This window comes from Thamnophis sirtalis, unplaced genomic scaffold (genome assembly GCF_051295495.1).
Source record: "Thamnophis sirtalis isolate CommonGarterSnake01/CBP01778 unplaced genomic scaffold, rThaSir2_p1.2 scaffold_7, whole genome shotgun sequence".
Taxonomy (NCBI): Eukaryota; Metazoa; Chordata; class Lepidosauria; order Squamata; family Natricidae; genus Thamnophis; species Thamnophis sirtalis.
Window position 1 is genome coordinate 58348981 of NW_028261387.1, and position 27636 is coordinate 58376616.

At 39.6% G+C, this 27636-nt stretch overlaps 1 protein-coding gene across 1 annotated transcript; it reads right to left on the bottom strand.

Annotated features, from left to right (window-relative positions):
* PPM1J (protein phosphatase, Mg2+/Mn2+ dependent 1J) lies at nt 1–27393 on the bottom strand. The gene is made up of 10 exons (XM_087720144.1): nt 26948–27393; nt 18410–18533; nt 17124–17444; nt 14600–14712; nt 11470–11554; nt 7503–7621; nt 6726–6789; nt 5685–5792; nt 3248–3399; nt 1–1843 (listed from the first exon to the last, which is right to left on the bottom strand). Exons 1-10 carry the CDS (start codon nt 27307–27309, stop codon nt 1696–1698), a joined length of 1596 nt encoding a protein of 531 aa, XP_087576270.1. The 5' UTR covers nt 27310–27393; the 3' UTR covers nt 1–1695.
* Between the last annotated feature and the right edge of the window lie 243 nt (nt 27394–27636).

A 27636-nucleotide genomic window follows, 5' to 3' on the forward strand; every position in this document is an offset into this window, starting at 1 on the left:
TTTCAGTCTATCTTTTAATCTGTCATCAGACATTAAAACCTCACATTGTTAACAAATAAATCAAAGTGTTCAAGCTCAGTCTTTCTGTAATGGGGAAGTGTCAATGTTTACTTAGAAGACCCAAATAACTCAGTGGACCTTATTCCCTAGCAAAAATGGAAGAAATTGTGGCCTAAATGAAATATTTTAAAACATAGAATAAAAATAAGAGTGGAAATATTTTCTTTAATGCCTATAACTTTTTTTTAAAAAGGAATAAGAGAAAGGCTAAGAAAAAGAGAGGGGAAGAAAAAAAAACACTCATTTCTGGAAACATAGCCATGTTGTGTGTTTGTGTGTGTGCAGTAAATGGAAAAAAAGAGTTTTCTAAAGGTGCACAAGTTTGCCATTGCATATACCTTTCATGAATCAGAGGTGATCCATGAAAGTTTTTAATAAATATGATAGTCTTCAATACCCCCTTTGTTATGTCTTATCACTCAATTGCTCACAACTGTATCGTAAACTGCAGATTGTGAGTTGCTAGGTTCCTTGAATTGAAATAGTTACCAAGTTATAAAGTGTAGCTACTATTGCCAGGAAGTTTTAAACCAGTACAGAATATGTTTTATTCATTAAGCCAAGAACTCAGGGCTCTGGGCTGTAGAGGTAGAGATTTCATGCAGAAATTTTTCAATCTTTCATAAAAGAGCACAGGTGACTAGAAATAAAATCTACAATGTAAACTTCTATAGATGTAGTTTGCCCTTAGATACATATTTGCAATCCCTAACCTGCCGAAGATTTCTCTATATTGTTATTTAAGGCTCAGTTGTTGACTTAGATCACCAGATGTTCCACCACTTTGTGGAGGAAGCAATACAAGGTAAGATTTTCTTCAACAATATTTTCTATGGTAGAAATCAGTTGTACCCATCTGCTGCCGTTCAGAGGAGGTACTCCTATAAAATTAGCAAATTTTGTTAAATGATGTACAGTATTTAACATGATGCAGAAAAATCCCTGCAAAATAAGTGATACATTTAAAATGAGTGCTTACTTCATTCAGCCTGAAATCCAACTTTCAGAGGGGAAAAACTGCATATCCTGCCTGGGATAAATCCAAGAAATAACTAGCAACCAGTCAACAACACTTACTTGACATTATTTTTTAGCAATTCACATATGATTAATTGCCAAGAAAGACAGTATTTTCTAGACAAGTAGGCACAGTTGCCATTGTGAATCAAAATGAGGTGGTCCTTGGCATCTTGAGTTGTCCCTTTATAATCACGGGGGAAACAAAAAAAAAATATTTACAAATGATTCAGTACTGTAACAGATCAAGGATAGTCCAGAACTAACAATCAGTATGAAGACCATTTCCATGCCAGTGGAACCCAGAGTTTTCTTTCCCTGGCACCACATCACAGATTCCACACAGCCCTGAGAATTAAGGATTTTTACAGCACTTCAAGACCTTATGGGAGAAATTCATGAAAGAGTTTGATTTCGGCTATGTGTCACGTCTCTCGCTTGCTTGAAAAAGATGAAAACTGGATGGAGAAACTGCAGTCTTTATGACTGGGTTTTATAATCCATTTCTGAAGACTTGAAGAACAAAATATTTCAACAGCAAGGGAATCTACAATCTTCAATTAAATTACATTTTTTATAGTTTTGAATCAAGAACTCTGTATCCCGGAGGTTCAGGGTTCAGGAATAGTTTCCTGGACCACCCAGGGGGATAACAAAAACAGATATATCATCTCCAGAACCCAGTTTGTCATTGGCCAGCCTCCAGCCACGGTCCTTCAGAACTCCTCTGGATCTCATTACCAATTCCTGGGCTGCCATGGTATATCTGGAAGAGAATAAAGCCCATAATTACTATTCACTTGAAAATAGCAAGAAATCTAACATGATATATTATTATGAAGTAAGTATTCATGGGTGCACTGTAACCACATCATTATTTTAATTACTTGATTGTGAAGAGGGAGGGGGGGAAGAATGGATTAAAGTTATCTTCTTGCAATTTTAATATATGCTGGTAAGTAGATTCAACCAGAAAGCTTTTAGAAATAGCAGTAAAATGGATTGAACTATTTGGGCTTCATTCAGGGACACCTGAATCCAAATCTGTAGAATATCATGAAAAAAATGCTTCATTCATTTCAGCAAAGGACATGGCAAGGTGACAATAGAAGGGACCAAATGTGTAGAATAGGGTTGACAGAAATGTGAGCTATTAAAAGCAACCAGTGAATTGCCTCTGTATTTTTACAAAAAGAACCAAAGGCTTATAAGGAAATAAATAATTAAAAAATAAAACAGTAAGAACTGTTTCCATTCCATATTCCTGTTCCATATTTGAAGAAGAACTACTCATTTATTAGTCTGTTTATATATGAAAAGCTGGAAATAAATGTCCAGATGGAAATGTTGGCATCATGAATGGAAGACTGGGAGAAAAATCTGCCTATTTTTCATCTCAAAAATGCATTTCCAAAAAGGTGCAGTTATATCCATGAGGTCCCAAGCAAGCATGTGACTAACCTTGAAAATAGAACTGATTATAATTTTTAATTCAAGTAATCCTCAACTTATGAATGTAATTAAGCCTGGAATTACAGTCATAAGTCATTGTGGCAGGTTGCCACATGACCGGACTCGATTTTACATTTTTGGGGTGGTAGTTTTAAGTGAATGATGTGGTAGCTAAGTGAATCCATTTTATCTAATGATATTTTTTTTAAACAGAAATTGGAAGTAAATGCTAGAAACCATCAAAAAAATGTTGAAAATTGTGGTCATATGAGCATGGATGATGCAAATGAGTGTAAAAGTGAGCCAGTTGCCAAACATCCAAAATACAGTCATATGACTGCCATGTGTGTGCGTGTGCACTCGCCTGCGTGTGTATGGCCACTATAACTTCAAAATCAGGTTTTAAGTAGCTTTTTTGGTGTCCATCATAACTTCAAACTGTTGATAAGTGACTGATCATAAGTCAAGGACTACTTCTATTAAGGGAACATCTTCTCTCACCTGTTGAATGTTGCACACTTTAGAAGTCCTCTCTCCCTCCCAGTTTTCAGTTAGTGGTCCATTTATATAAGTTACATAAACTTAATTCAACAGGGCAAGTAGGCAAAACAAAAAGTACAAATTAAGACTGATAGTAAGTGTTTCAGAAAGGGCTGTTCTACCCAGTGAACAGTGTCATCCCCAACACTTGAAAGAAAGGAAATTCAGTTCTATTCACCTGCAAGGATCATTGGGTTCATAGCCCATCAATACATCAATGACCACAGTGGCTACCTCCTGATCACTAGTGACATCCCAGAGGCCATCAGTGCCCAGCACCAGCACATCATCAGGGCAATGCTCATACTGTGTGAGGTCATAAATGTGCACCTGTGGATAAACACAAAGATAAAATTTTGTTGCTATGAATTTGCATTGCAAAAGAAAAAGATACCTAAGGGATCACTCTCATTACGAACCTGCCAATTAAAAATGGTTGGAATTCCCAGAGGTTTGAATTTGCCAAAAACATGAATGGGCAGACAGCACTTGTAAATATTGGAGAAAATGCAACAGATTTGTTCAGACTTATAGGCTGGTTAATAAACCTGGGGAAAAAGACATTTTAAATATATCTTTGTTTGAAGATTCTTAATGGAACATTGATTCTCCTAAATTTCTCCGAAAGGAAATGTCCAGGGCCTTCCAGAGGTCAGCGCAAAAATATACAAAATGACCACAGGCACTAAGATTAGACCATAAGGGGATGTGTCCAGGGACAGAGGTACCAGGTGACTAATGGGTGACCCTTTGTTTCAGCTGGCAAGGGTAGTGACTCATGAGGCAGCTGATACTGACAAGTTCTAGCTTGCATGTCAAGTATCAAACAAACGACAAGTAACAGGACTACATTTTCTCATTAAAATGCATGAATTTAAAATGAGTTCTAAGCAGTTGAGTATCACGGTACCACTGTATTTATTTTCAACATTTCTATACTGCTTCCCATGAAAAGAAATCCTGAAGGAATTTACAATTAAGAAATGTACTTTGTCCAGAAAGAAAATACAAATATTCCATTATACTGCCCTTAAAACAAATAAATGGAAAGCTTATCATTAAGGCCAGGAAGGGCAACCATTTTAGATCTGTCTGTCACGCACGGGGTCTACCGAGGGCATGAATCACCAGACTTAATGGCAACCAAAAATTTTCAATCAGATTATCTATTTATGAAGCATTTAAATTTCTTCCGTCATTAAGGCTTCATTTTTTTTTATCCCTGGGCATTTGAGAAGGTCAGGGGGCTGAAATATGCAAATGTGGAAAGTGATATTTGTGTGACGAGTTGCATTAGTGGAGTTCCAAAGTTTTCAAATCATGCCCACTCCCAAACACACACACACACGCACACACACAAACACACACACAATGTAAATACATATATTTTTCAACCTACAACCACAATTGAGCCCCAAAACCGTAGAAATGGTGGTAGAAACCCTCCCATACTACCACCTCTTACAATACTAGACAACACAGTATTAACCTTCAAATTTCTAGATTCTATCATATCTTAAGACCTAAAATGAACACATAACATCAAAAATGTCATCAAAAAAGCACAACAAAGAATGTTCTTTCTGTACCAACTCAAACTGCCCAATGAGATGCTGATACAGGTCTACAGATGAAATATTGAGTCTGTCATCTGCACCTTTATAACTGTCTGGTTTGGTTCTGCAACCCAACAAGACAGACAGAATTTTAGAGGAAAATTAGAACTGCAGAAAAAACAGTTCCTACCAACCTGCCTTCCACTGTATAGTGCACAAGTCAAAAAGAGGGATGTGAAAATATTTACAGACCACTCACATCCTAGACATAAATTGTTTCAACTCCCACCCTCAAAACCACGCTATAGAGCATTGCACAAAACAACTACACACAAGAACATTTTTCCCCGAACACCATCTCTCTGCTAAATAAATAATTCCCTCAATGCTGCCAAACTATTTATTAAGTCTGCATTACTATTACTATTCTCATCATTCCTATCACCCATCTCCTCCCACTTATGACTGTATGACTATAACTTTGTTGCTTGTATTGTTACGATTTATATTGATTGTTTCCTAGTATGATTTGATTGCTTATTTGTACCCTATGACTATCATTAAGTGTTGTACCTTATGATTCTTGAGGAATGTATTCTATTTTATTTTTCTTTATGTATACTGAGAGCATATACACCAAAGACAAATTCCTTGTGTGTCTAATCACACTTGGCCAATAAAGAATTCTATACTATTCTGTTCTGTTCTATTCTGCTCCATTTCACGATATTTTTTGCCCCAGTTGTTAAGTGATCACTGGAGTTGTTAAGTTCGTAACATGCTGATTAAATGATTCTGGCTTCCCCATTGACTTGGCTTGTCAGAAGGTCGCAAAAAGGTAAACATGTGACCTCAGGACAATGCACCTGTCATAAATATGAATCAGTTGCCAAGCATCTGAATTTTGAACATGTGACCATATGGATCCTACAATGGTCTGAAAAATGGTCAAAAGTTCTTTTTTTTCAGTGCCATTTAAACGATCACTAAATGAACAGTTGTAAATTGAGGACTACCTGTATATCTCAAGGATCAGAACATTAGTTTTGTTGTGCTCACCTCTGGAATGCAAGATAAGAAAGGCTTAATGTGGATGTTGGAGTTGTAAACTTTGAGATCATGGTCTCCTAAGCCTCGAGTTACCCCAATGGTTGCCATCATTCGAGCCTAATTAGAAAAACAAGTAGCCAATAAACACTTGATGCAATATGAAGACATTTGTTCAATCCCATATTGTTAGGAAACAAGATTTGTTAGTGCAAAATATTGGAAGACTAGATATCTTTCACTGAACTAGTAGTATTTCAATGTCTGAAAAGTTGCTCTATCTAAAAAAATCAAAGCATCAAAAACATTAAGAAACTCAAGGGAAGAAAAAGTGTTTTCAGATTTGGTCACTGTATATTTACTTTATTAACAATGTTTTTCTTAACCAACTACTTTCAGCTGTGTAAAAGTCATTTTGAAAAAGCAATATTAGAAATGGATATTTAAAGTTTCATATTAACTTCTTAAAGACAAAATTGTATATGTATTCACTTTTATTTTATTTTTCTTCATATTTTTATTCTTTAAGTTGTTCATTTTTCCTTGTTTTCTTTCTTCAATAAAAAATTGTATATAATCCTAATGCTAGCTGTATCTACTCGTGTTTCCCTAAAAATAAGACCAGATCTTATATTATTTTTTGCTCCAAAACACACATTAGGGCTTATTTTCCAGTTAGGTCTTATTTCCAGGGGAATATGGCATTAAATGCTTCCGTCTGGCTGGCAATGTTAACTGGGGCTTATTTTTTGGAGGTAGGGCTTATATTACAAACTAGGGCTTATTTTCCAGTTGGGTCTTATTTTCAGGGAATCAGTATTTAGTATCAAAACATTAAGTCCATTTTTAAAAAAACCTGTTGACTTTAAAACTGTAACATAAAACTGGCATTTATTTGTGTGATAAAGATTTGCAGAACCTGAATCCAATTCCATTATCCCTCAACCAAACCTCTCTCCACCTCATACTTGTTTAATTTAACATTGTCTCTATTTACTGAAAATGAATAGCTCTCCATTGCACAAAGACTCCCATATTGGTTTTAGCTCTTACTTTTTTACCCTCTCCATATACAAGTGGAAACTTCAGGTCATCTTCTTCTATCCTTTTATATGCCCTAGTTAGAAAAGGAAACATACAAAATAAGGCCACTCCGAAGTTTATCATCGACTCAGATATATTAAGATTTATTAAACTACCAATTGCTGAAGGAGAAAATGTCCTGGTGAATCTCTTCTACTCATAGCTAGAAAAAAAGGTTGAGGTCAGCAGTATTTTATGTATGTAATTTCTCCAATTTGTGCCCAGGTAAACACACCTCCAGGTAGTCCTTGCTTAACAACTGTTATGATGGACTTCCCAGAGCTACACTTACAACCTTATTTCAAAGTTCTAGCAGTCACACCTAATGCCCCCCATGGTCACATGATTGTACGTTGGGCACATGGAAACCTTTTGCAGCATGCATGGCCACATGACCATGATTTTTTGGTGGCTTTTGCTAGTTATTGGCATTTACATCCAGCAGTTGGGTGTTATGGATTTGTTTAAAGACTGCAGCATTTACTTAATGACAGCAGCACTCACTTAACAGCTGCTCCAAAAAAGGTTACAAAATCAGGCATGGTCACATGGTGACTTGCTTAATGACTGCCATGACTTATGACCATAATTCCAGGCTCAATTATGGTTGTAAATCAAGGATTGCAAGGGGAGGAGGTGAGGGCTTGGAACATCTGAATGGCTTAGGATGATGGAAAGAAATTATCTTCTTTTTGTGACTGACACTGAGATTCAGCATGCTTTATTTCAAATGAAAAGAGAAGTTACCAGCCATTCATATTTTGGTCCCTATATAACATCTTCTTTCCCACTTCCTTCTGTTGGATCCTTCGGGGAAACTCAAAGAAAGTAAACTCATTTCCCAGTAATTCAGGCCTCAAATAGCCCTATGAGAGAAAAGAAAAAGCTCAGTTGAGAGAATATTTGGATCTTTTCCATCAAAATAACAGAAATACAAGCTGGCCCCATATTCCACAGACTCCTCATAAAAGCAGCACTCTGTAATAGAATCCCAGAAGGGAACAAGCATATCATAAAGGTCGTGACCAATCCAACTGTCTTAAACTGAGATATTAAAATTTACTTAAGGTCCCAATCTTTTTTCTCTTTCTACTACTACATAATGTCCATGTCTAGATGAAAATGGAAGATCAAAGCATTCATTCTTTACCTAAATACAGGCTAAAGCATAAATAGCTGAACCTGTCCCATGCTTAAATGGTAATCAGGCCACATCCAGACTAAAGTAGAAACAGAAGTTGAAACTACTAAGACTCCTTTTATAAGAAATAGTGGCCTACACAAATATTTGGTATAGAAAGCGACAAGACTTCAGTTCTGTAGTCAAGATCCTGTTCTGTGCTCAGACAGCTCTCATTTTAATACAAATTCCAATTATGGGAATGTCTCTATCATGTGTATCTGTACATGGGCATCCACCTACATACTGGTTACCTATATAAAGGAGATTCTTGCATTTCAAAGACAGGTTTGAAGTTGTTCTTACTCTAGCTATCTCCTAGGTTGGTCTTACTCTTCAGAATTACTCTTACATCCTTTCCTGTAAATATCATCAAAGAGGCAATTATTTACGAGGCCCAATGGAAGTAATTAAATCCAAGTCAGACAAGAATGGAATCCAAAGCCAAAAAAGAGAAAGATTAAGAAACATTCGCTCTATCGGATCCTAAACACACAACGTTTAAGGAGACAAATTTTACCCCACCTCTCCTGATGAGTCTGACCAAAAGAAGTGTAAAGGGACAGTTAGGCTACATTAAAAAAATTATTCCCTATACATCCTAAGAAGAGTAGCCATTGAGGAGTGAGGCATGGGGAAAAGAAATGCAGGGAAGAAATTGTGTGTTTTTGTTTTCTGCTACAAAAGACACAGGTACTAAAATCACAGCAAGCTTTGCTTTTTCAAGAACTTGGATGGCATTGATAAGGCAATACAGACTGTCAGCCTGGCACAACAAATGATTTAAGCTATGAAAGGATTTTGGCAGAAAGTGAACTGCTTCAGCCTGGGGCACAATACAAGATGGGCTCCCTGCTGCTCAATATCTTTACACAGCCAGTGGATCCCTTCCTCAAAACTATTTTCTCTTTTCCAAGGCTCTTGGAAGCCATTTGAATAGAACAGCAGATAAGATGCAGTCTGGTGTTTTGCCAAAGAGATAAAGTTAGAGGCTCAAAACATGAGCCAGCAACACCGTAAGGCTGTTCACGCTTCATAGATTTCTGTCTGACTGTAAATTATCTTTCATCCGAAGAAGTACATGTATAATGTTCTGCATGAATGAATCCATCTCACTGAGCTATAAGGCAATTCCTGTGTTATTCAGACAAGCTTTAAAAAATAAAACCTAAAAACTGCTCCCTAGGGAGAAAAGGATATGTGTGTGTGTATGACCATGAGAGGGCTGCGTTTCTTACAATTAGTACCTCTGCCTTCTATCACTTCTCACTTTCAGACTAGCCCCAAGCTGTTTTTCTCTTGAAAATATAGTCACAAGATTTTTAAATGTAACACATCATCATTCCATTTTTCCCTGCTATTAAAAGAACAGGTCATAGTTCGCGGTAGACAAGGAAGAGAGAATAGATGTTTGAGGAACCCTAAACTGTTCTTGAATCTTCATCTGGGGCTTTCCTTTTCTATATTATTAAATGTATTTTTGAATTGTAGGTAGACAGGTGAAGTATACTATTATTTTTACTGAACAGAGTTTAAAGCAATTTGGACATCACTATCCCTACAAAAGCAAGAACTCTTCACTCCACAAGGCACTCTGGCCAAAGGGGAAATTTGGAATTATATGATTTCCAAATTTCAGTCAATGTTGACCCCTTTGACTGCCTGGAAAAGTCAGGCAACATTTTGGAAGTGGTTTACAATTGCCTCTTTCCTAGGACTGAGAGAGTGGCCCAAAGTCATACAACTGGCTTTGTGACTCAGGTGGGATTAGAACTCAGAGCTTCCCCATTTTTAATCTGATATCTTAACCATTACACCAAACCGGTTACCTTTGTGAGTGCCATTCGGAATGTAAAAATTGGGAGGGAGAGTTTAACCTTTTTCCCTGTGTGATCTCAGGAATGGAATTTCCCAATGTTATAGGTAAATAGGATTTTCTCCAGGGCAATATGTATATATTTGCAAGGAAAACATCCATTACTCTATTCTGTATGAGAGATGCTACTTGCACTTCTAGTTGCATTTTTTATGCAAAATATTTATATTACAAAAAGTTGTTTTGAGTTCATCTCTCTGTCATACCTTCATTAAGAGTTAGAAATGTGGAAATACGATAGATGAGAGTATATAAATATACACATATATGCAAATATACATATACACATACACATACATTTACATACATACACACACACACACACACACACACACACACTCACATTAACTGTAGTACAAGAACAAATGGTATAATCTTCAGTTCATTGTAAAATCTCTAAAATCACTCAGATTGTCCTGGTGTGTCACCATTTTCTAGAGAGGCTATTATATATTTTAAATACTATTTTTTGATATATTTATTTGTTCTCTTAAGTGCTGTGAGTCAACTGAATCTTCAACATAGCAGAAAAAAGAAGACTGATAAATGTTCCTGCTTTAATTAATTTTTATAACATAATTCCAATACAATTAATTTAATTAATTAATTAATATTTTAGAAACAATGTTTCTCAGCATTGGCAAATTTAAGACGTATGGATGTGAACTCCCAGAATTCTCCACTGACTGAGGAATTCTGGGAATTGAAATTCATATATCTTAAAGTTGCCAGTGCTGAGAAAACACCACTTTGTAACAATTACAATTCAGCTTCCACATCTCAACTATTTCTTCAGAATATTCTGAGATCAGCAGAATCATGAGTTTCTACAGTTCTATTTTAAAACTTAGCTTTTCTTTTGCAATGAATTATCACAAAACAGTATCTTATAATGGGCATCCATGGGGAAGCAAGGAGGAGCAAAAGTAATAAACACACACGTAACATTATCCCACATATGTCACAACTTACGCACTTGAGTCATATGTCAAGGCTCAAGTACCTAATTGCAGCATTTACATGATGATATCATTGTGTATATGTCATTATTTTGAATTCACTGTGGTTTGCTGTGGTTGCTGCTAATTCTGTTACATCAGGGGTGTCAAACCCAATCTACATTACGGGCTGTATCATGACATATTGGGATTGCTTTTGTCCTTGCAGGGCCAGGGTGGGTGTGGCCTGCGCAGGCTCTATCTGGTCCACAGCTTGTGTGTTTGACACCTCTGTTATTCATTATATATTACAACCTTTATATGTTGTAAGATTGTAACAACATGCATGCTCTGGTCTTTAAACATCTGCTCAATAAGGAAAATAAATACTAGATACAAATTTATAGTACATTGAGAGTCTCTCTTTACAATAAATCCACCCACATCATATTCCAAATGGAAGCTGAAAATTCCCTAAGCTTCAAAGATGATCGGCTGTGCTAGATAATGTTGCACAAAACATAAATGTATTAACCATGAGCAAAAAAAAAGGAGGTTTTTCAATTTAGATTTGCCTTGCAAACCTTATTTCACTTAACCACTATGAACTCTGATGATCCTGTTTGTACAGAATTGATTTCTCAAGGATATACCTGGCAATGTTGTTGTCGGTGGTGATAGATTAAATATATATCAGATAGAAAGAAAGTTCTTCCTTACTAAAAACTGTAGCCTTTGCCTCTCTGTCTCTGGAGTAAATTCCCTGGACATTGGAATGATTTCCCCATTACGGATGACAATGGCCCTGCAATGAAACATGCAATGATGACATTAGAGAGAAAGAGAGAAAGATGGCAGAGGAAGTGCAAGCAGCAGATAAACAAGAGGGCAAAGAGAGGCAGAGTTAGGTAAGCACCATCATTGCCATACGGAGAGAGAACCTCTGGGAAGGATATGGAATCTGGGCAAATAATGGCTGGGGATCTACGTTTCCAGATGCTCTGAGTTTTCCTTGCCTGCTTCTTGATGATGGAAGAGGATAATGTTATGTTACCCCTGAAAGCCCAGAAATCTATTGATGAAAGTTTCCTTCTTTCCCTTTTTCTGGATGAAATTGTTCGCTAGGGCTTCACTCTATTTTATTTCTAGATTTTAAAGTTTCGCTGACATCTCCTAAAGATCCAAAATAGATTGAAATATTTTTATTATATACCTGAAATCACTCTACTGTACAGTATAAGCAAGTTGAATGATCTGCTGAAGTCCTTTCAATGAGATTCGTGAATAAGTGGAGATATAAACGTATCATTCCACTAGTCGTGCGCTTGTGCAGGGAAAAGGGGAAATGGGTGGATTGGACCTTCAGACATAGTTATTAAAGACTATTCCCCCCACATAACATGAAGATATATCTAATAACATAGGCTCTTGCTCATAGGCTATATTGGTATAATATGCTAGCTTAAGAAACTAAAAAGGTCAAAGAAATGATAGGTAGCCTTTTCCCTTAACATTCCTATTGGCCAAATCCTAGATGTGACTCAAGAACATCCAGAGAAAGAACACTGACACAGCATAATGAAAATGAGCAGCCATAAAGACATATTTAGATGTCCTTATATTCTACAGTAGCAGTTAAGCCAAATTACTAAGCAATGTTAGTTACCTGCTCTGAGAGAAAAGGTGTTCCTTGTTCAGACAGAGAAGGAAGCAAAGGAGAAAAATCAGTCTAAGAAACTAGGGTTCAGAAATGGTGCTGAAAGGATGGAGGGGGATCGTGAGAAGAAAAGTACGGCCAGAATAATGGGTCACATCACCCAAACCCAAATACTGGATATTCTGATCAAAATATAATGTAAAATATGGATTATACACACACACACACACACACACACACACACTCACAGAGGGATTTTATTTTCATCTTTTGGCAATATTACATATGGAATCTGGCTCCTAAAACGATTGCTAAGCCCTTTGCTCAGCTATAAATCATTCTTTACAAACTACAATTATCTCTCAAGACATCATGACTAAGCAAAAACAAGTAAAAACACAATTATGGCTTCACACAATACTTGTTACAGAATTTTACTGTGCTTCTTGGGTTGGAAGTCTTCATCTTAAACTACCAAATATTTCCATATTTATTATGACCCTTAAGAACCCGATTTCATTCAAAAATTAAAAAAAGGTCTATTTGGTAATTCAGACTTGTTAAAAAAGTTATTCTCACTGAAATCTTGAAAAAATAACTTGTCAAAAGTATGTGTATTGTTCCTATTAATACAAGCTCTCCTCATTTCAATGACCACAATGAGAAATAATATCAGTGTATTTTTCTCTATCCTGTATTCCACTTTTGTAGCCTTCACCAAATGATACTTTACTTGTAACACCTATCACCCCCAGATAGTAATGTATACAATACAGCTGGAGATTATCATTTTGGCACACAGAAGAAAATATAGTTATTTCCAATTTAGAATCCCAAAGCAGACTGTCCAATAATCTGGATGCAGAATAGAAGACTCAATGAGGAAACAGAGCATCTTAATTAATTCCAAAAGTATTCCAGAATCCTTAATCTACTTAGCATTAATGCTTCACTTTAATTAATAATCCAGTAAAATTTATTTTACTGACAAGTTCTAAACATTTTAAATCAGTAAAAGTTATTTAACTTAAATTATTATTTGATGAGTACCTAAACATGGTGATACCCTAGATTTAGGTTTGAATCACTAAAAACAATTAAAACAATAGGCAGTGAATCAAGGCAGTATCTACAATAAAGACTAAAATAACTTTAATGATTAATCTTTAATATCCATACTTTTAAAGGAGTCTCCTAATAGAAGGAGAAATGGCATGACTCTCCTATTTCAGGTTATAACAAAGGAACTAAGAATAAATTTTAATATAAGTTGGAATTCCAAATGAATAATCCACAATTAAAAACTGATTTTTCCTCTTGCAGCATTTATATTCTATCTCAGGATATGTCGCAAGAGCATATTTATATTTATCAATATTTATTTTTTCTACCTTAATATTCAGATCACAAAACAGAAGTTAAAATTAAATGCTCTCTAATTTGCTTGGGATCCACAACTATGTCATACCCAGATCTTAAGCGGGCTCCGTCACTGATACCACCACACTATCTTTTGAACACAAGTCAGTTGACTCTTTGGTTGACAATAAGTACAGTCCTTGATTAGGAGAAGCTCTGCTATTGGATTCCTAATGGTTTCTTATCCACATATTGATCAGACAGTTCTGTTTAGCTTTATAGTATTATAGCAACGTCACATAGTGTCAGACTATTTCCTGAAAGCAAAATTGGAATTTCTGATCCTAGGCAGCATCACTAGGAACACAGCATCATACAACTGTTTATATTTTCTTGGATTAGTCCCTGCAGTTTTCTTGACAAAGTTTTTGGAAGTGTCTTACCATTGCCTCCTTCCTAAGGCTAAGAGAAAGTGACTGGCCCACAGTTACCCAGCTGGCTTCATGTCTAAGGCAAAATGAGAATTCAATTCTCTCAGTTTCTAGCCTGATGTCCTAATTACTACACCAAACTGGCCCTCTGTCATTAATATACACCCTCTTAAGGACTGGTGTGGTGGTACTAATGGTGAATGGACAGAAGACAGACAAATATTTTAACTGTTGTTAAAATTTTGTACAAATTATAGGTAAACCTTAAAAATAATTGACCTTGAGCAGAAGGACTCTGATTAAATTCTACCACGCAGTAAAGAAATGCTATTTTCCCCCAATGAATACATGTTTTGGACAATACTAATTTGGCAGGGAACCAAAAATTCTCCAGCCCGCTTACCTACTATCACCAGCATTGGCCACATAAAACTTTCCCAGAAGATAAACCACAGTTAGGGCACAGCAGCCTCCAGTTGCCTGCCTGGTTACCCGTTCTTGCTCAATTTGATTGTCCTGAAAAGGCAGAAAAACAAAAGTACAAGTGAAAAAAAAATGTCCTATCATATCGGAAAAGAAGGCACAACCGTACTGTATGTAATCACAGATCTTCCTCACCTTCCTATATTAACAAACTAGAATGTCCTAAAGAAATAGATATATAAACAACAGCTGCAGAAACAAGGTAGTCATTTAGACATTACCTTCAAATTGTACAATTACAACTTTATGCATTGACAAATTTTTATTTCGTACATCAAAAGTCTATCTTAGATAAGAGAAATGACATTGAAACAAAGGCTGTGTTTGCATTATGCTACACTAGGATTTGTCTTGAATCGTTTACCCCAAATAAGGTCATGCTTTGTTAGAAGAGAGATCCTTAATCATGCTTAGTAGCCCTGCTTTGTGCTTATTAAACAGTTTGAATTATGGCATATTATTTCCAAAACTAGGCAAATGGTTAGGATTGGGGGGTATTGTGGTCCAGCAGGATCCGGTTGAGCTGCTGATGGACTCGGATAGCGAGGAACCATATGAGTCTGCCAGGGAAGATGTGGAGGACCCTGGGCAGGGTTCAGACTCAGAGCAGGAACCAGAGAGGCTGGTTGGCCACCAGGAGGCGCCTGAGGTATGGAGCAGTGGAGAGGATCAAAGGCAGTTTGTCTCTGATGCAAGATTAAGAAGGGCGGAGAAACGGAAGCAGTAGCTTCGTAGGCAGACTCACAGATGATGATTAAGCCCAAGTGGTTGTGGCTTGGCCCCTCCCAAGAGAGTATATAAGTGGAGAAGTTGGGAGGGGACATTTACAGGAAATAACCATTCGAAACAGTATTGGAAAACTCTGTCTGTCTTGTATCCATGTCTGTTGAATTTGGATTGCTGCCAACTATTCTTGCATGTGAGTCTTGTCTGGGCCTTCAGCCAAAGGAGTCAATAACTCCATGATTAAAGAGTGGCAAACAGCGAAGCCTGTGTCTGGGTGATTCGCAGGCCGGAGGGGTGGGTGGGTCAGAACAGTGGGCAATTTAACAGCCATTAATTCTCAAAAAAATAAAATATGCAAAAGCAGTTATAAATAGGAACTATTTGTGGAGCAATGTTTGCAGCATTTTTTTTCTATTCGTACAGATATACAATGACTTTCTTTTTTTAAAAAAAGAGAGGGTACCCCATATTATGGATGGCTGTGTGTTTACCATCATTTGTAATGTGTCTTTCAGGTTTTGGCCATTAGAATGGTGGTTAATCTGTGACTATTCCTATCTGTTTTCCAAAGTCTAAGTTAATTGCTAATTTAATCTTTTATTTATTAGGATTCACCAGTTAAACTGGTCTGAAATATATGAAAGAAAGGAGATAATACTAATCAAAAGAAAGCTACTTAGCAAGCACAGTTCAAATATATGAGGAAACAAATAAAGAAAAAAAAACCCTAGCCTAGTAAATATCTCTATATAATTTTATGATGAGATGGGGAATCCTCAATAACATTTTCAGTACCTGTACTAAATTATACATTACACGATTCTTCGTGGAAGCAATGACAACTAAACTGGTACAGTATATGAATGCTATACGTTGACAATGTGTCAGTGTGTTTTATTCCCCTGAGCAGCATCAAAGACAAGATCTCAAGCTCAGCTACAGAAAAACAGAACAGGCTCTGCTCAGGATCTGTAACTAGGTAAGCAAATACCTAGTCAGCCCAAAATAGTCATGGGTCACCATGTCAGCATCTTAACTGCAAAAGGAAGTGAATGCATATTCTGGGTGGAAGACAGCCAGGCAGAATTGGAACACATCCCTGATCTCCAACTTACATGCCATGTCGATGGCTATGAGGGATGTGTGTGTTAATATTAAACTAGTAATATTAGTAGTTTAATTGAGTTTATTTGATTTTGAGGATTAATCTAGCGTATCCTTCACTTGTTTAAATCTATGAGATAGACTACATCATAAATAACATATCCGAGGCCCTTTGCCTGTTTGCAAGGTCAAGTAGATTTTGTTTGTTTGTTTACCTTGGCTCTCCTATCTCTGAATGCAACATATCCATTTCACTCCACTTCTGATATAGAATCAGGCATCAATTACAAGGAAGTGCTACCTCAGACTAAGATAACCACATGCCTAGTAGCAATTTACATGTATTCCAAAGTCTGTGCCAAGACAGGAAATTGATTGTAATTCTGTACCAGCATCCAATCTGGTTTTGGACAACCAGAGGTTTAGTGTTCCAAGCTTTCGGACTTGTGATGGAGCCAATGGTAATTCTGTACTATTGCACTAGAAATGGTATAGGATCTCCTGTTTGGGCAGGGGGTTGGACTAGCTGACCTACAAGGTCCCTTCCAATTCTGTTATCCTGTTCTATTGAAACAGCCTGCTTTCTCCAGGCCATTTTTGTTCTGTTCACGTACCATCTGCTTGAATGCATTTTCAATGGCTCCCACTACTAAACTTTCATGGGAAACCACCTTTTCCATATGGAAGCGTGACAAGGCACTGTTTGGGACCTCTGCATCTTCTGCCAGAGGAGCTTTGTTTGGTTCTGTGAGAAATGTCCTGGGTCCCTTTTGCAGGCAAATTGGAGGAGGAGAGGAATCTTGTAAGATATCCACCAAGTCTCGGAGTTGGTCACGAATATGAAAATGAAGCAGTTTTGATGCCATGATTGCAGCTCCACTTCCAGCATGTCCGTCAAACAAACCCCAGTAGTAAAAGTACAGACCTTTGCTGCCCTGTGGAGAGGTTGGAAAGGTTATCCTGATGTGGTGCCAAAAAAAAGGAAACTCAAGTTTTAAAAAGTGAAACTGATGAAACAGCACTATGGTGAAATTCTGCAAGCTTTGCAGTTTGTGACTGAAGCAACATTCAGCACCTTCTCAGCCAGCGATCAATTTAACCAAACTGCCATCAGTTCAAGGATGTCCTAATTCCTGGACTTTATTTTACTGCAAAAGGGCAGAAAAGGTGATGAAGTAGCAAGGTGATGAGATTTTTGCTCCTGAGCAATGCAGAAGTTTTATGTACATAGAGCATATGCACCAAAGATAAATTCCTTGTGTTTCCAATCACACTTGGCCAATAAAGAATTCTATCCTATCCTATCCTATCCTATCTTATTCACCCTGTGTCTACAAAGAGACCACAGGCATTATTATGTCTGCTTTAAAGGCCTTTTTAAAAAGCTGGTATTTTAAATGCCAGCTGCAATAGTTCCTGTGACTATGGTGAATGGGAAAGTTTGTGGAACCCACTGCTTCACAATTCCTCTTTATCAAGTAAGCAATGGTTGCCAATTCAGATGAGACCTTTGAAACAACAACTATTTTGTGTGACCATTACTATTAATCAGCAATTGGGAATCAAACAGTCCTATAATCCCAAATCAGAATAAGTTCACATAATGTGGTAAACTATGATTCAACTATGGTTGAAACTATTAGCTGGGTAAAATTGTTATGAAGCCATAAATAATGGCCTGTTTAACCCTGATTTATTGGATAATCCATAATAAACTACATTCTGCAGGATCCAATCTGAGTCGGTGAACTACATTCTAACTGCAAAGACAAAAATTATCAGTTATAAGCCATAACAATTGGGTTCATGCAAGAGAGTAAACCAAAATCAAATAAACTACATTACGGGTTGAGACCCAGCTGCGGAAGAAGCTCTGGTCATCCAGTTGCTCACCACTCACTTCTGACTCTCCAGAGATTCCCTTGGGGCCTGGGTTATTTCTCAGGCTGTCTCTTTTTTCCACAAAGACGGCTTCACAACAAGCTTGATCCTCATTATGTTGGCTCTTACCAGCATTTATCACTCTGTTTAGGAAAGAGAGAAACAAACGATCATAGTGTGGATTTAAGGATATGAGTTTGATTTGATTGGCCAACTTCCCTCTATCTCAGATTCATCTTGCACAAAGAGTGACCACAAATAGGGACAAATGATTCCATTGCTGCTGTTTTTAGTAAACAGAAGCAATCTGAGAAAGGACCTGGCATAGCCGTAATGTCTGTTTTTGTTTTACCTAAAATCCAGCCCCGTTTAGCTACCAATAGGTGGGTTCATTTTACCTCTAGTCAATGAATGGTTTCTGGTACCCGACTGACCAACATAGGACCATCAGAAGTGAAGCTCTAAAACCATTTAATTAAACTTATTATTAACCTCACACTGCCTTCTTTGTTATCCAAACAGAACTCCTGGTTTCAAGCTTTGTTCAAGCCCTTGGAGGCAACCATTATTTCTGATGAAAGAACCTGCCAGAGGACCTCAAAGTCAGCAAATCTCCTAGCATAAAACTGTTAGACAAAATGAATTGAAACTTTCCGACCACATTAAGTTTCTTTTATCTATGTTTTCCTTCAGCTTTGCAACTTCACATCATTGCAAAACGCAACTTGGTAGCAGGAAGTTTTAGAAACATAAAACAGGAAACATTGTCTGGTTAGGAATTTGCAACAGTACAGTTTGCAAGGCACAAATAGTATATATGGTATTGCGGAGGCAGTTGGTATAGAACTCAGGAGTTTCCAAACAGGCACTTCCTCATCCCCCACCACCCCTACAGGATGATAGGAAGACATTCAATATGCTTCCAAAGAATTTTTTAAAAGCATTAAGAAACTAAGAAGGTAAAATGTAACTAGTACAAGTTACAATCAGTTGCAGGGGGTATCAGCTACAATTGTGCAAAGCCCCATTCCTTTTATACCTGCATGTTAAAAGGAGGTGAGACTTTGCATGGTAAGAGTCATTACCTGGGTTTTTTTTTTAGCCCTCCCCACAGGCCTACTCTACATATACATTTAGACAAATGCATATGGGTGCGCACACATTCCTTTTCATGTATTTCAAACCAATGAAATGTGTATAAAGAGCATTTAGGCCTAACTTAGCTTCAGCAAACATGCTACATCATGGACATTCCAACATCTGATTTCAATGTTTGCTTCAAGCCCATCTATTTATGTCAAATAGGCAACTAAACTATAGAGGTGTCTGTTTTTCAACCAGTCACCGCAACTGTATCAAAACAATTTTGATCTGCAGTAATTAAAAGGCAAAATTTGCCCTCTTCAGGTGGTCTTTCTCTCTTTTACATACGTACATATAGGAAAAGTAAACAGCATGGGAGATAATTTTGTACTGTATAAGAATAATCACAATGTTGAATCCAAGTTCGGTTTTGTTACTAGTTTTTACCATTTTGTTGCAGCAAGAAATTTATATCCTTTCTGATCTAAAGAAATTAAGAAAGAAAAGGAAGGAAGGAAGGAAGGAAGGAAGGAAGGAAGGAAGGAAGGAAGGAAGGATGGAAGGATGGATTTCAGTAGTTGTGAAACAATTGCAAAGTTGCCTGGGACAAGATGGGATCAATAGACACTGTATTCTGACTTTTTCCCACTGCAAATCTGTGGAAACCTATTATCCTAAACTTGTTCACAGTCCAATTTTTTTGTTAAAAGCCACTAGTTTTGTCTTTAAATGACCATACTTGAAATATCAAATCCTGCAGATTTACAACTAGTCATTTTTGGTATTTAGTGGTAATCGTCAAACTTAAACACATTCACCTGGAAGCAAAGTTTTGTCTAATTTCAAATTGCAATACCAGGACTTATTGGCAATATAGAAAGCATAGGTGTGCTTTGGATTCAGGAATGCCTTTTTAATATACAGAAGGTAGTTGAAATGTGAATATGGGTATTTATGGAACTTCATTGATTATTGACGGATTATGAAAATGCATTTGATCAAGGGAAGCATGGTAATAGGTATATTGAAAACAATAAAGCTGCATTATGATGAATTTATATTGGAAGCAAATGGCACCTATTAAGGTAGAAGGAAAAGCAAAATAATTTCAACTATTGTTTGGGATGCAACAAAGATGTGCATTGCCAACTTGGCATTTCAATATGCATTCAGAAGTTATTTCCAATTAATATTTAGAAAAATGGTAAGACGATATAAACTTTAATAGCCAAATATTAAGCAAGTTTTATTCAGATTATTTTTCTGTTTAGTAAATAGAGAGCAAGGTTTACAAAGTTTACTCCATCAAATAAATCATACAGGCTATATTCAAAACAGAACAAAGCAAAAATAATTATCAGTAAAAAGAAGATCCCTCAACAAGCTATCATACAAGCAAAACAACTTGAGAGGGTGAGATATTATAAATACCTAGGCTGGATTCAGAGTGACAGATGGGATCAAAGCATGGAAATAAAGAGCAAGGCTGAACAGGTGAGAGTAGCTTGTTGAAAAATAAGTAACTAGCTTGCTGTCAGGATTTAAGATTGGAACTTTGTTGGCAGATTGTATACTGTTATGTCTTGCCAGTTCTTTTATAGGAGCCAAATCACAAATAGGGTAAGAGAAGCCTTTGAAATGTGGATTTATAGATTATAGAATTAGTGTGCAACCAAATGAAGCAGGCAGTCCTCCAAAGCATAGGCAAAGACAGGGAAAGTGTGAATAACAACAAGAAAAGAAAATGTTCTACTCAGATCAGATGATACATAACGAGAAATATCAGCTCAATGAATTCTGCAAGGAAAGCTAAAAAGGAAATGTAGTACTGCATGATGACCCATATCCGGATGAAATATCTCTGCATGTGAGTTGGCCAAGTAATATATTCTTGTTTCAGATGGTAAAACTGAAGCTACAAATATCATTATAGTCTCCAGCAGAGGTGGCACTAAAGGAAGAACTAGAGGTTCTTTTTAACTCAGTGACTGGATTGGGAATCAAAGACTTGCAGAGTTGGAAGCAACCATTTAGGCATGTCAAACTTGCGGCCCACATGCTGGATGTCACGCACTGTCCACCCCCACCCCCGTTTTAGTGAAGGGGGAAAAAGTTGTGATATGTCAGGTGGTGACGTGTCATTGCAAGTTTGACACCCCTACTTTAGGTCAACGGTTGTCAATCTCAACAACTTTAAGATACAGGGACTTCAACTCTCAGAATTCCCCAGTCTTAAAATTGCTGAAATTGAAAAAATATTGATTTAGGTCATTTAGCCCAACTGTCTGCTCACTACAGGAATCCAGACATATCCAAGGAGAGGCCATTGTCTCTCTAGGCACATGTGTTCACTGTCCAATTATTCTTACTGATAGAAAGCTTTTTCTAAGATTCAATCAGAATCTGCCTTTGTACTTTAAACCCATTACAGTATTTCACATTATGGGAACAAGTCCTGAACATCATCTATGCAGCATTCAAACAAAACATCCTATGCCTTGTTGCATGAATCTGGCCAAAGGCACAGTTTTTCCCCCCTGCATAAATTACTGCATTAAACTGTGTAAAAGGTTTCTACAATTTTAGCAATAACCCCAAGTTTATGTTAATAAATTCTTTAAGAGGAAAGAGACTTCAGTTTATTGTTATTCATTAGTCTGTTAAAAATAAAAAATGAGAACCTGCTAAGAACAACAACAAAAAAAACCTTTGCAGGAGTAGCAGAAAAAACAGATAAGAGGATATTCTCCTAGGTCAAGGAACTTATATTTAGAACTGATATTATCTCAGGGCTGAGTCCTACCAGTAGTAACATTCTTAAAACTAAGACAGCCTATGCTGTTAAACAAAGGCAAGTGAAGTCAGGGAACACAGCATGAAGCCATAAGCAAAATGGGATATTGCCGGAAGAGACGCCTAGAGCACTTGTGGAGGTCCAACAAATCCGAATCGAGCCGAGCACTTTTAACATCATGCACCAAGGATTACATCAGGGCAATTAGGACGGCAAAAAGATCTTATATTGCCACCTTGATTGCCTCCGCTGAGTCACGCCCTGCCGCCCTGTTTAGGATAACCCGTTCCCTCCTAAATAGGAGGGATACGGGGGACCCCTTGCAGGGTAGGGCTGAAGAGTACGTCCAGTTCTTGGCGGACAAAGTTGCTCGGTTTCGGTCGGAGTTGGACTCCGATCCTGCAGATCCAGCCGAGGCACAAGGGGATAATCTGGTAGACCATCGCTGGGTTGAGTTTCAGGATGTTGCCCCTGGGGACGTGGACAAGGCCATGAGAGCTGTGAGTGCCTCCACATGTGTACTGGACCCGTGCCCCTCCTGGCTGGTTGTCAACAGCAGGGAGGTGACACGGGGCTGGATCCAGGCGGTTATTACCACCTCCCTTTGGGAGGGGGTCTTTCCCCCCGCACTCAAAGCGGCGGTGGTTAGACCCCTCCTGAAGAAACCATCTCTGGATCCAGCCATTCTTAACAATTACCGTCCAGTCTCCAACCTCCCCTTTATGGGGAAGGTTGTTGAGAAGGTGGTGGCCTTTCAGCTCCAGCGGGCCTTGGAGGAAACCAGCTATCTTGACCCATTCCAGTCCGGCTTCAGACCTGGCTACAGCACAGAAACCGCTTTGGTCGCATTGACCGATGACCTCTGGAGAGCCAGGGATCGAGGTCATGCCTCCATCCTGGTTCTCCTTGACCTCTTAGCGGCTTTCGATACCATCGACCATGGTATCCTTCTGCGACGACTGCGAGAGGTGGGGGTGGGAGGCACTGTTCTACAGTGGTTCTCCTCTTACCTCTCGGACAGGTCGCAGTCGGTGTTAGTTGGGGGGCAGAGATCGAACTCTAGGCCCCTAACATATGGGGTGCAACAGGGTTCGGTCCTGTCTCTCCTACTTTTCAACATCTACATGAAACCGCTGGGCAAGATCATTCAGCGGCACGGGATAAAATACCACCAGTATGCGGACGATACCCAGCTGTATCTGTCCGCCCCGTGCCAACTCAATGAAGCGGTGGACGTGATGAACCAGGGACTTGAAGCCGTTAGGGACTGGATGAGGGCTAACAAACTTGTGCTCAACCCAGATAAGACCGAGTGGCTGTTGTGTTTCCCTCCCGCCAATTTGGCAAATATTCCATCTCTCAGGCTGGGGGGTCAAACATTATACCCCTCAGACAGGGTCCGCAACTTGGGAGTCCTCCTGGACCCACAGCTGACTTTCAAACACCATTTGTCAGCTGTGACCAGGGGGGCATTTGCCCAGGTTCACCTGGTGCACCAGTTGCGCCCCTACCTGAACCGGGAGGCTCTCACAACAGTCACTCGTGCCCTTGTGACCTCTAGGCTGGAGTACTGCAATGTGCTCTACATGGGGCTGCCCTTGAGGAGTATTCGGCGACTTCAGCTAGTCCAGAATGCAGCCGCGTGAGCGATTGTGGGTGTACCTCGCTTCACCCACGTAACACCTATCCTCCGCGAGCTGCGCTGGCTACCTGTCGATCTCCGGATATGCTTCAAGGTGCTACTTGCCACCTATAAAGCCCTTCATGGTAGTGGATCTGGGTACTTGAGAGACCGCCTACTGCCGATCACCTCCACATGACCCATTAGATCTCATCGTTTAGGCCTCCTCTGAGTTCCATCCGCTGGCCAATGCCGACTGGCCACCACGCGGAGGAGAGCCTTCTCGGTGGTAGCCCCGACCCAATGGAAGGATCTCCCCGTGGAGCTTCGTACCCTCACCACCCTCCAGACCTTCCGCACAGCCCTTAGAATCTGGCTATCCCGTCAGGCCTGGGGCTAAAGATTGTGACCCGCCCGAATGGTATGAATGTTGCATTTTAATTATGTACTGTCTATATGTAAAAGTCTGTTTCCCCCCTTCCTTTTGATTGTGAGCCGCCCTGAGTCCCCCCAGGGAAAAGGGCGGCATACAAATAAACACAAATTCAAATTCAAAATATTAAATTAATTGCAAGTAAAATGCCAATTACCATTTGCAAGTAAAATGAATGGAGAAAGAGACAAAAAGTAAAACATCTGTTTATGGCCATTTCAATATTTCTAAACAGAACCCAATATGAATTTAACAGTCTTGATTAAAGTGCACATGTTCCCCATTTTCCTGGCAAGGCTTTTGTGTCTTTACCAGCCAGATAACAGTTTCTCAAATTTCCCTGCCAAAAAAAGAAGCATTTGCCCACAAATTAGCTGATAAAAAATAGGACTCGTTCTCACAATAAAACATTAAATTTTCAGACACCCACACAAGGCATGCAATTGCCTTGAATGTCTATTTTTAAAAAAGTAATTTGCTATTTTTGGATCCTCTGCATGTTTGTCACTTAGCTCCCAACTGCAAGGCCTAGGAACCACCAGAACATGTAGAAGGCCACATTGAAGGTTAGGTGTGTCTGGAGAGCATGAGCAAAAAAGTTAAGGTGCTGTCAGCAACTGGATGATGGAAACTCCACCAATGTTGCATCTCATAACTGCCAATGTGCCTTTTTTTAACCATATCCTGCAGAGGTCTGTGATGGAGGTGACAATGAAGACAAATGCCTTCTATTAACTGTTTAAAATTCAACAATAACAACCTAGGGCAGGGGTGTCAGACTTGCAGCCCGTGGGCCAGATGTGTCACGTGCTGACCATGCCCACCCCCATTTTAGTAAAGGGGGAAAAGTAGCAATACATCACATGACAGAGTGACACTGCAAGTTTGACAACCCCCCCCCCCGGCCTAGGGGGTGCTTAAATTTTGTTCACATACATTGACATAAGGAGGGCAGAGATAGGGAAATGTTGCGAGAAAATATTTTTTTCTCTTAACATGTTCCATGAGAATTCTGAAATAAGAAAACAGTGTAAAAGAAAACCTTAGCTATGTACAGTATACGTAACACACTAAGCCACTGTTTGCTTGCAGCTAAACCCAATTTACCAGGTTTATTTATTTATTGCATTTACATCTCACCAATCAATTTGAGTTTTGCTGGGTTCAAAGAACATAACAATCCATAAACAAGAAATTATGGCCTAGTATGTTGTGTAAACCCAGTCACTCTCAGAAAACTCAGCTGGTCTCACCCATCTATTCAAGCAATCTAAGTTCACATTTTGCCGGCTCACTGCTTTTAAGGAAATCTTAAAAGTGGGGCTATTGGTAAGCTATAAAGTCTTAAGAGTTGGGTTTTTTTTTTATTAAGAAAAACACCCAATAGCTGAAGCTCCCTGGGTAGTTTACAAAATTAACTTTCCACCTAAGATAAATCTTAAAAACTGCAGGAATATCCTAAGGGTATAAAGGTCATTAACACTGTAAGGGTCGTTATCAGATAAATACTTAGACATTAGCATTTTCTGTATCTAATGGCTGTCTGGATTTTTTGCAGTCTAGATCTAAGAGCACCAGCTTTCTTCCTAGGAAATGTGGTTAGTCTCATTGGCTCTCTGTTGGAACATTTTCAAGCACAACTACATTTTCCTCAGTATATGGTACAATCTTTCCTTTATGGTTATGCATATATGTATTGCCAACGAACGTGAAAATTGCGCAACACACGACTAATTTAACGTGTATATATTATGCAACAGAGACACCACTAGATGCAGAAATTGCCGCTTCTTCTTTAATGAGCAGTGGAAAGAAACCCACGATTTGGACTCTCCTTTTTCCCCCCATATAAATTCCCTCGCATCATCTTCAGGCCGCGTAAGGTGAGCGAAGGCTTGAGGAGATCCGATTGGCTGGCTATCCTTAGGAGCTCATCCACCTAACGGCGCGGTTTAACACCCGCCCTTGCCCTCGGAGACCAACGGTTTACTAGCCGCTTAAAAGAGGAATCTCGTAGTAGCTCCGGAGCGGCCGGCATGGATGAATCGGGACCCAACGGGCCGAAGCAGCGACTGGAAAACGAGCGCGTCACGCACACAGCTCCTATGCTCTTCCCAGCCCTGTTTAAAGAGGGAAGCGAAATCTTCTCTCTTTAAAGCAAGAGGGGGATATACAGCCTTAACCCTCCCTCGGTGATAAAATTAAAACCTCCCCCGAATCCCCTATACTAGGGTTAGGCCATTCAGTCCGGGCATCACTCGGGGCAAACAAATGTCTTCGGATCAACGACTGCCGCACAGAAACGGGCAAACCGGAGCAGGTCGTGAATCGACCGATGGATCATTTTTGCCACCCACCCCCACCCCATATTTCCTTATCTCTAATTGGAAAAACGTACGGACGGACTCGCTGCTAGACTGTTAAGTGCACTCTGTGCATGCTCGGAGGCACCGTTTCGTCATATACTTTCAAGAGATTCCTTTGCAGATTCACTCGGCCCAAGCCCCCCATTCCTGCGCCTCCACTCTGGAAGAAAGTGTCCTTCCTCCACCCCCACCCACCGGCCCAAGGCGCTTGAGGTGCTCCCTCCCTCCGTCGCCTCCACCGGCCGCTTTTTCTCGCCTACTCGGCGTAGCCGGTGCTCCAGGGCAGGCGACGGCGACTCTCGCGGGGACTCTGGACGGCTCTGCCCGTGTGGTCGTCGGCCAGCAGGAGCTCCTCTGGCGTGAGCTGCAGAAAAGCCGGCCTTGAGAAGCTGCCGCGGGGCTTCTCGCGACAGGAGCTGCTCGTGGTGGTAGCGGAGGAGGAGGTAGTGGTAGTGGCCGCGGCGGCGGTAACGTTGGGCCCGGCAGCCTCGGACAAAACAGACGGGGACGGCGCGGTTGAGGCGCTGGCGGTGGGCGAGGCGTGCTGCGGACTCCGGGGGCTTCCTCCGCCTCCCAGACCCCCGACTAGTTGCGCCATCGCTGAGCGAACTCTGCCCAACATGCTGCCGCTCTTGCTGCTGCAGCCGCCGCCGGGCGCCGCGGGCTCGGAGCGGCCAGAGAGGGAGGCGCGCTGGCGGTCTCTGCTCCCGCCCCCTCCTCCTCTTCCTCCTCCTCCTGGGCTCGGGCTGAACTCAGGCGCGTCAGGGAATCTCCGAAAGCCTCCTCCCAGCCGCGTCCTCTTCGACGCACCGTGAGCCTTAGGCGGCTTCGGAACTCCTCCCGAGCTCCCCGGAGGTTTTTCTTCCTACCAAAGCGCTGTAAAGACCGCGGAGGCGCTCCTTTCCTTGGGGAGTCGCTGTATTATGCCTTGGGGGGATCCCTCGCCTGC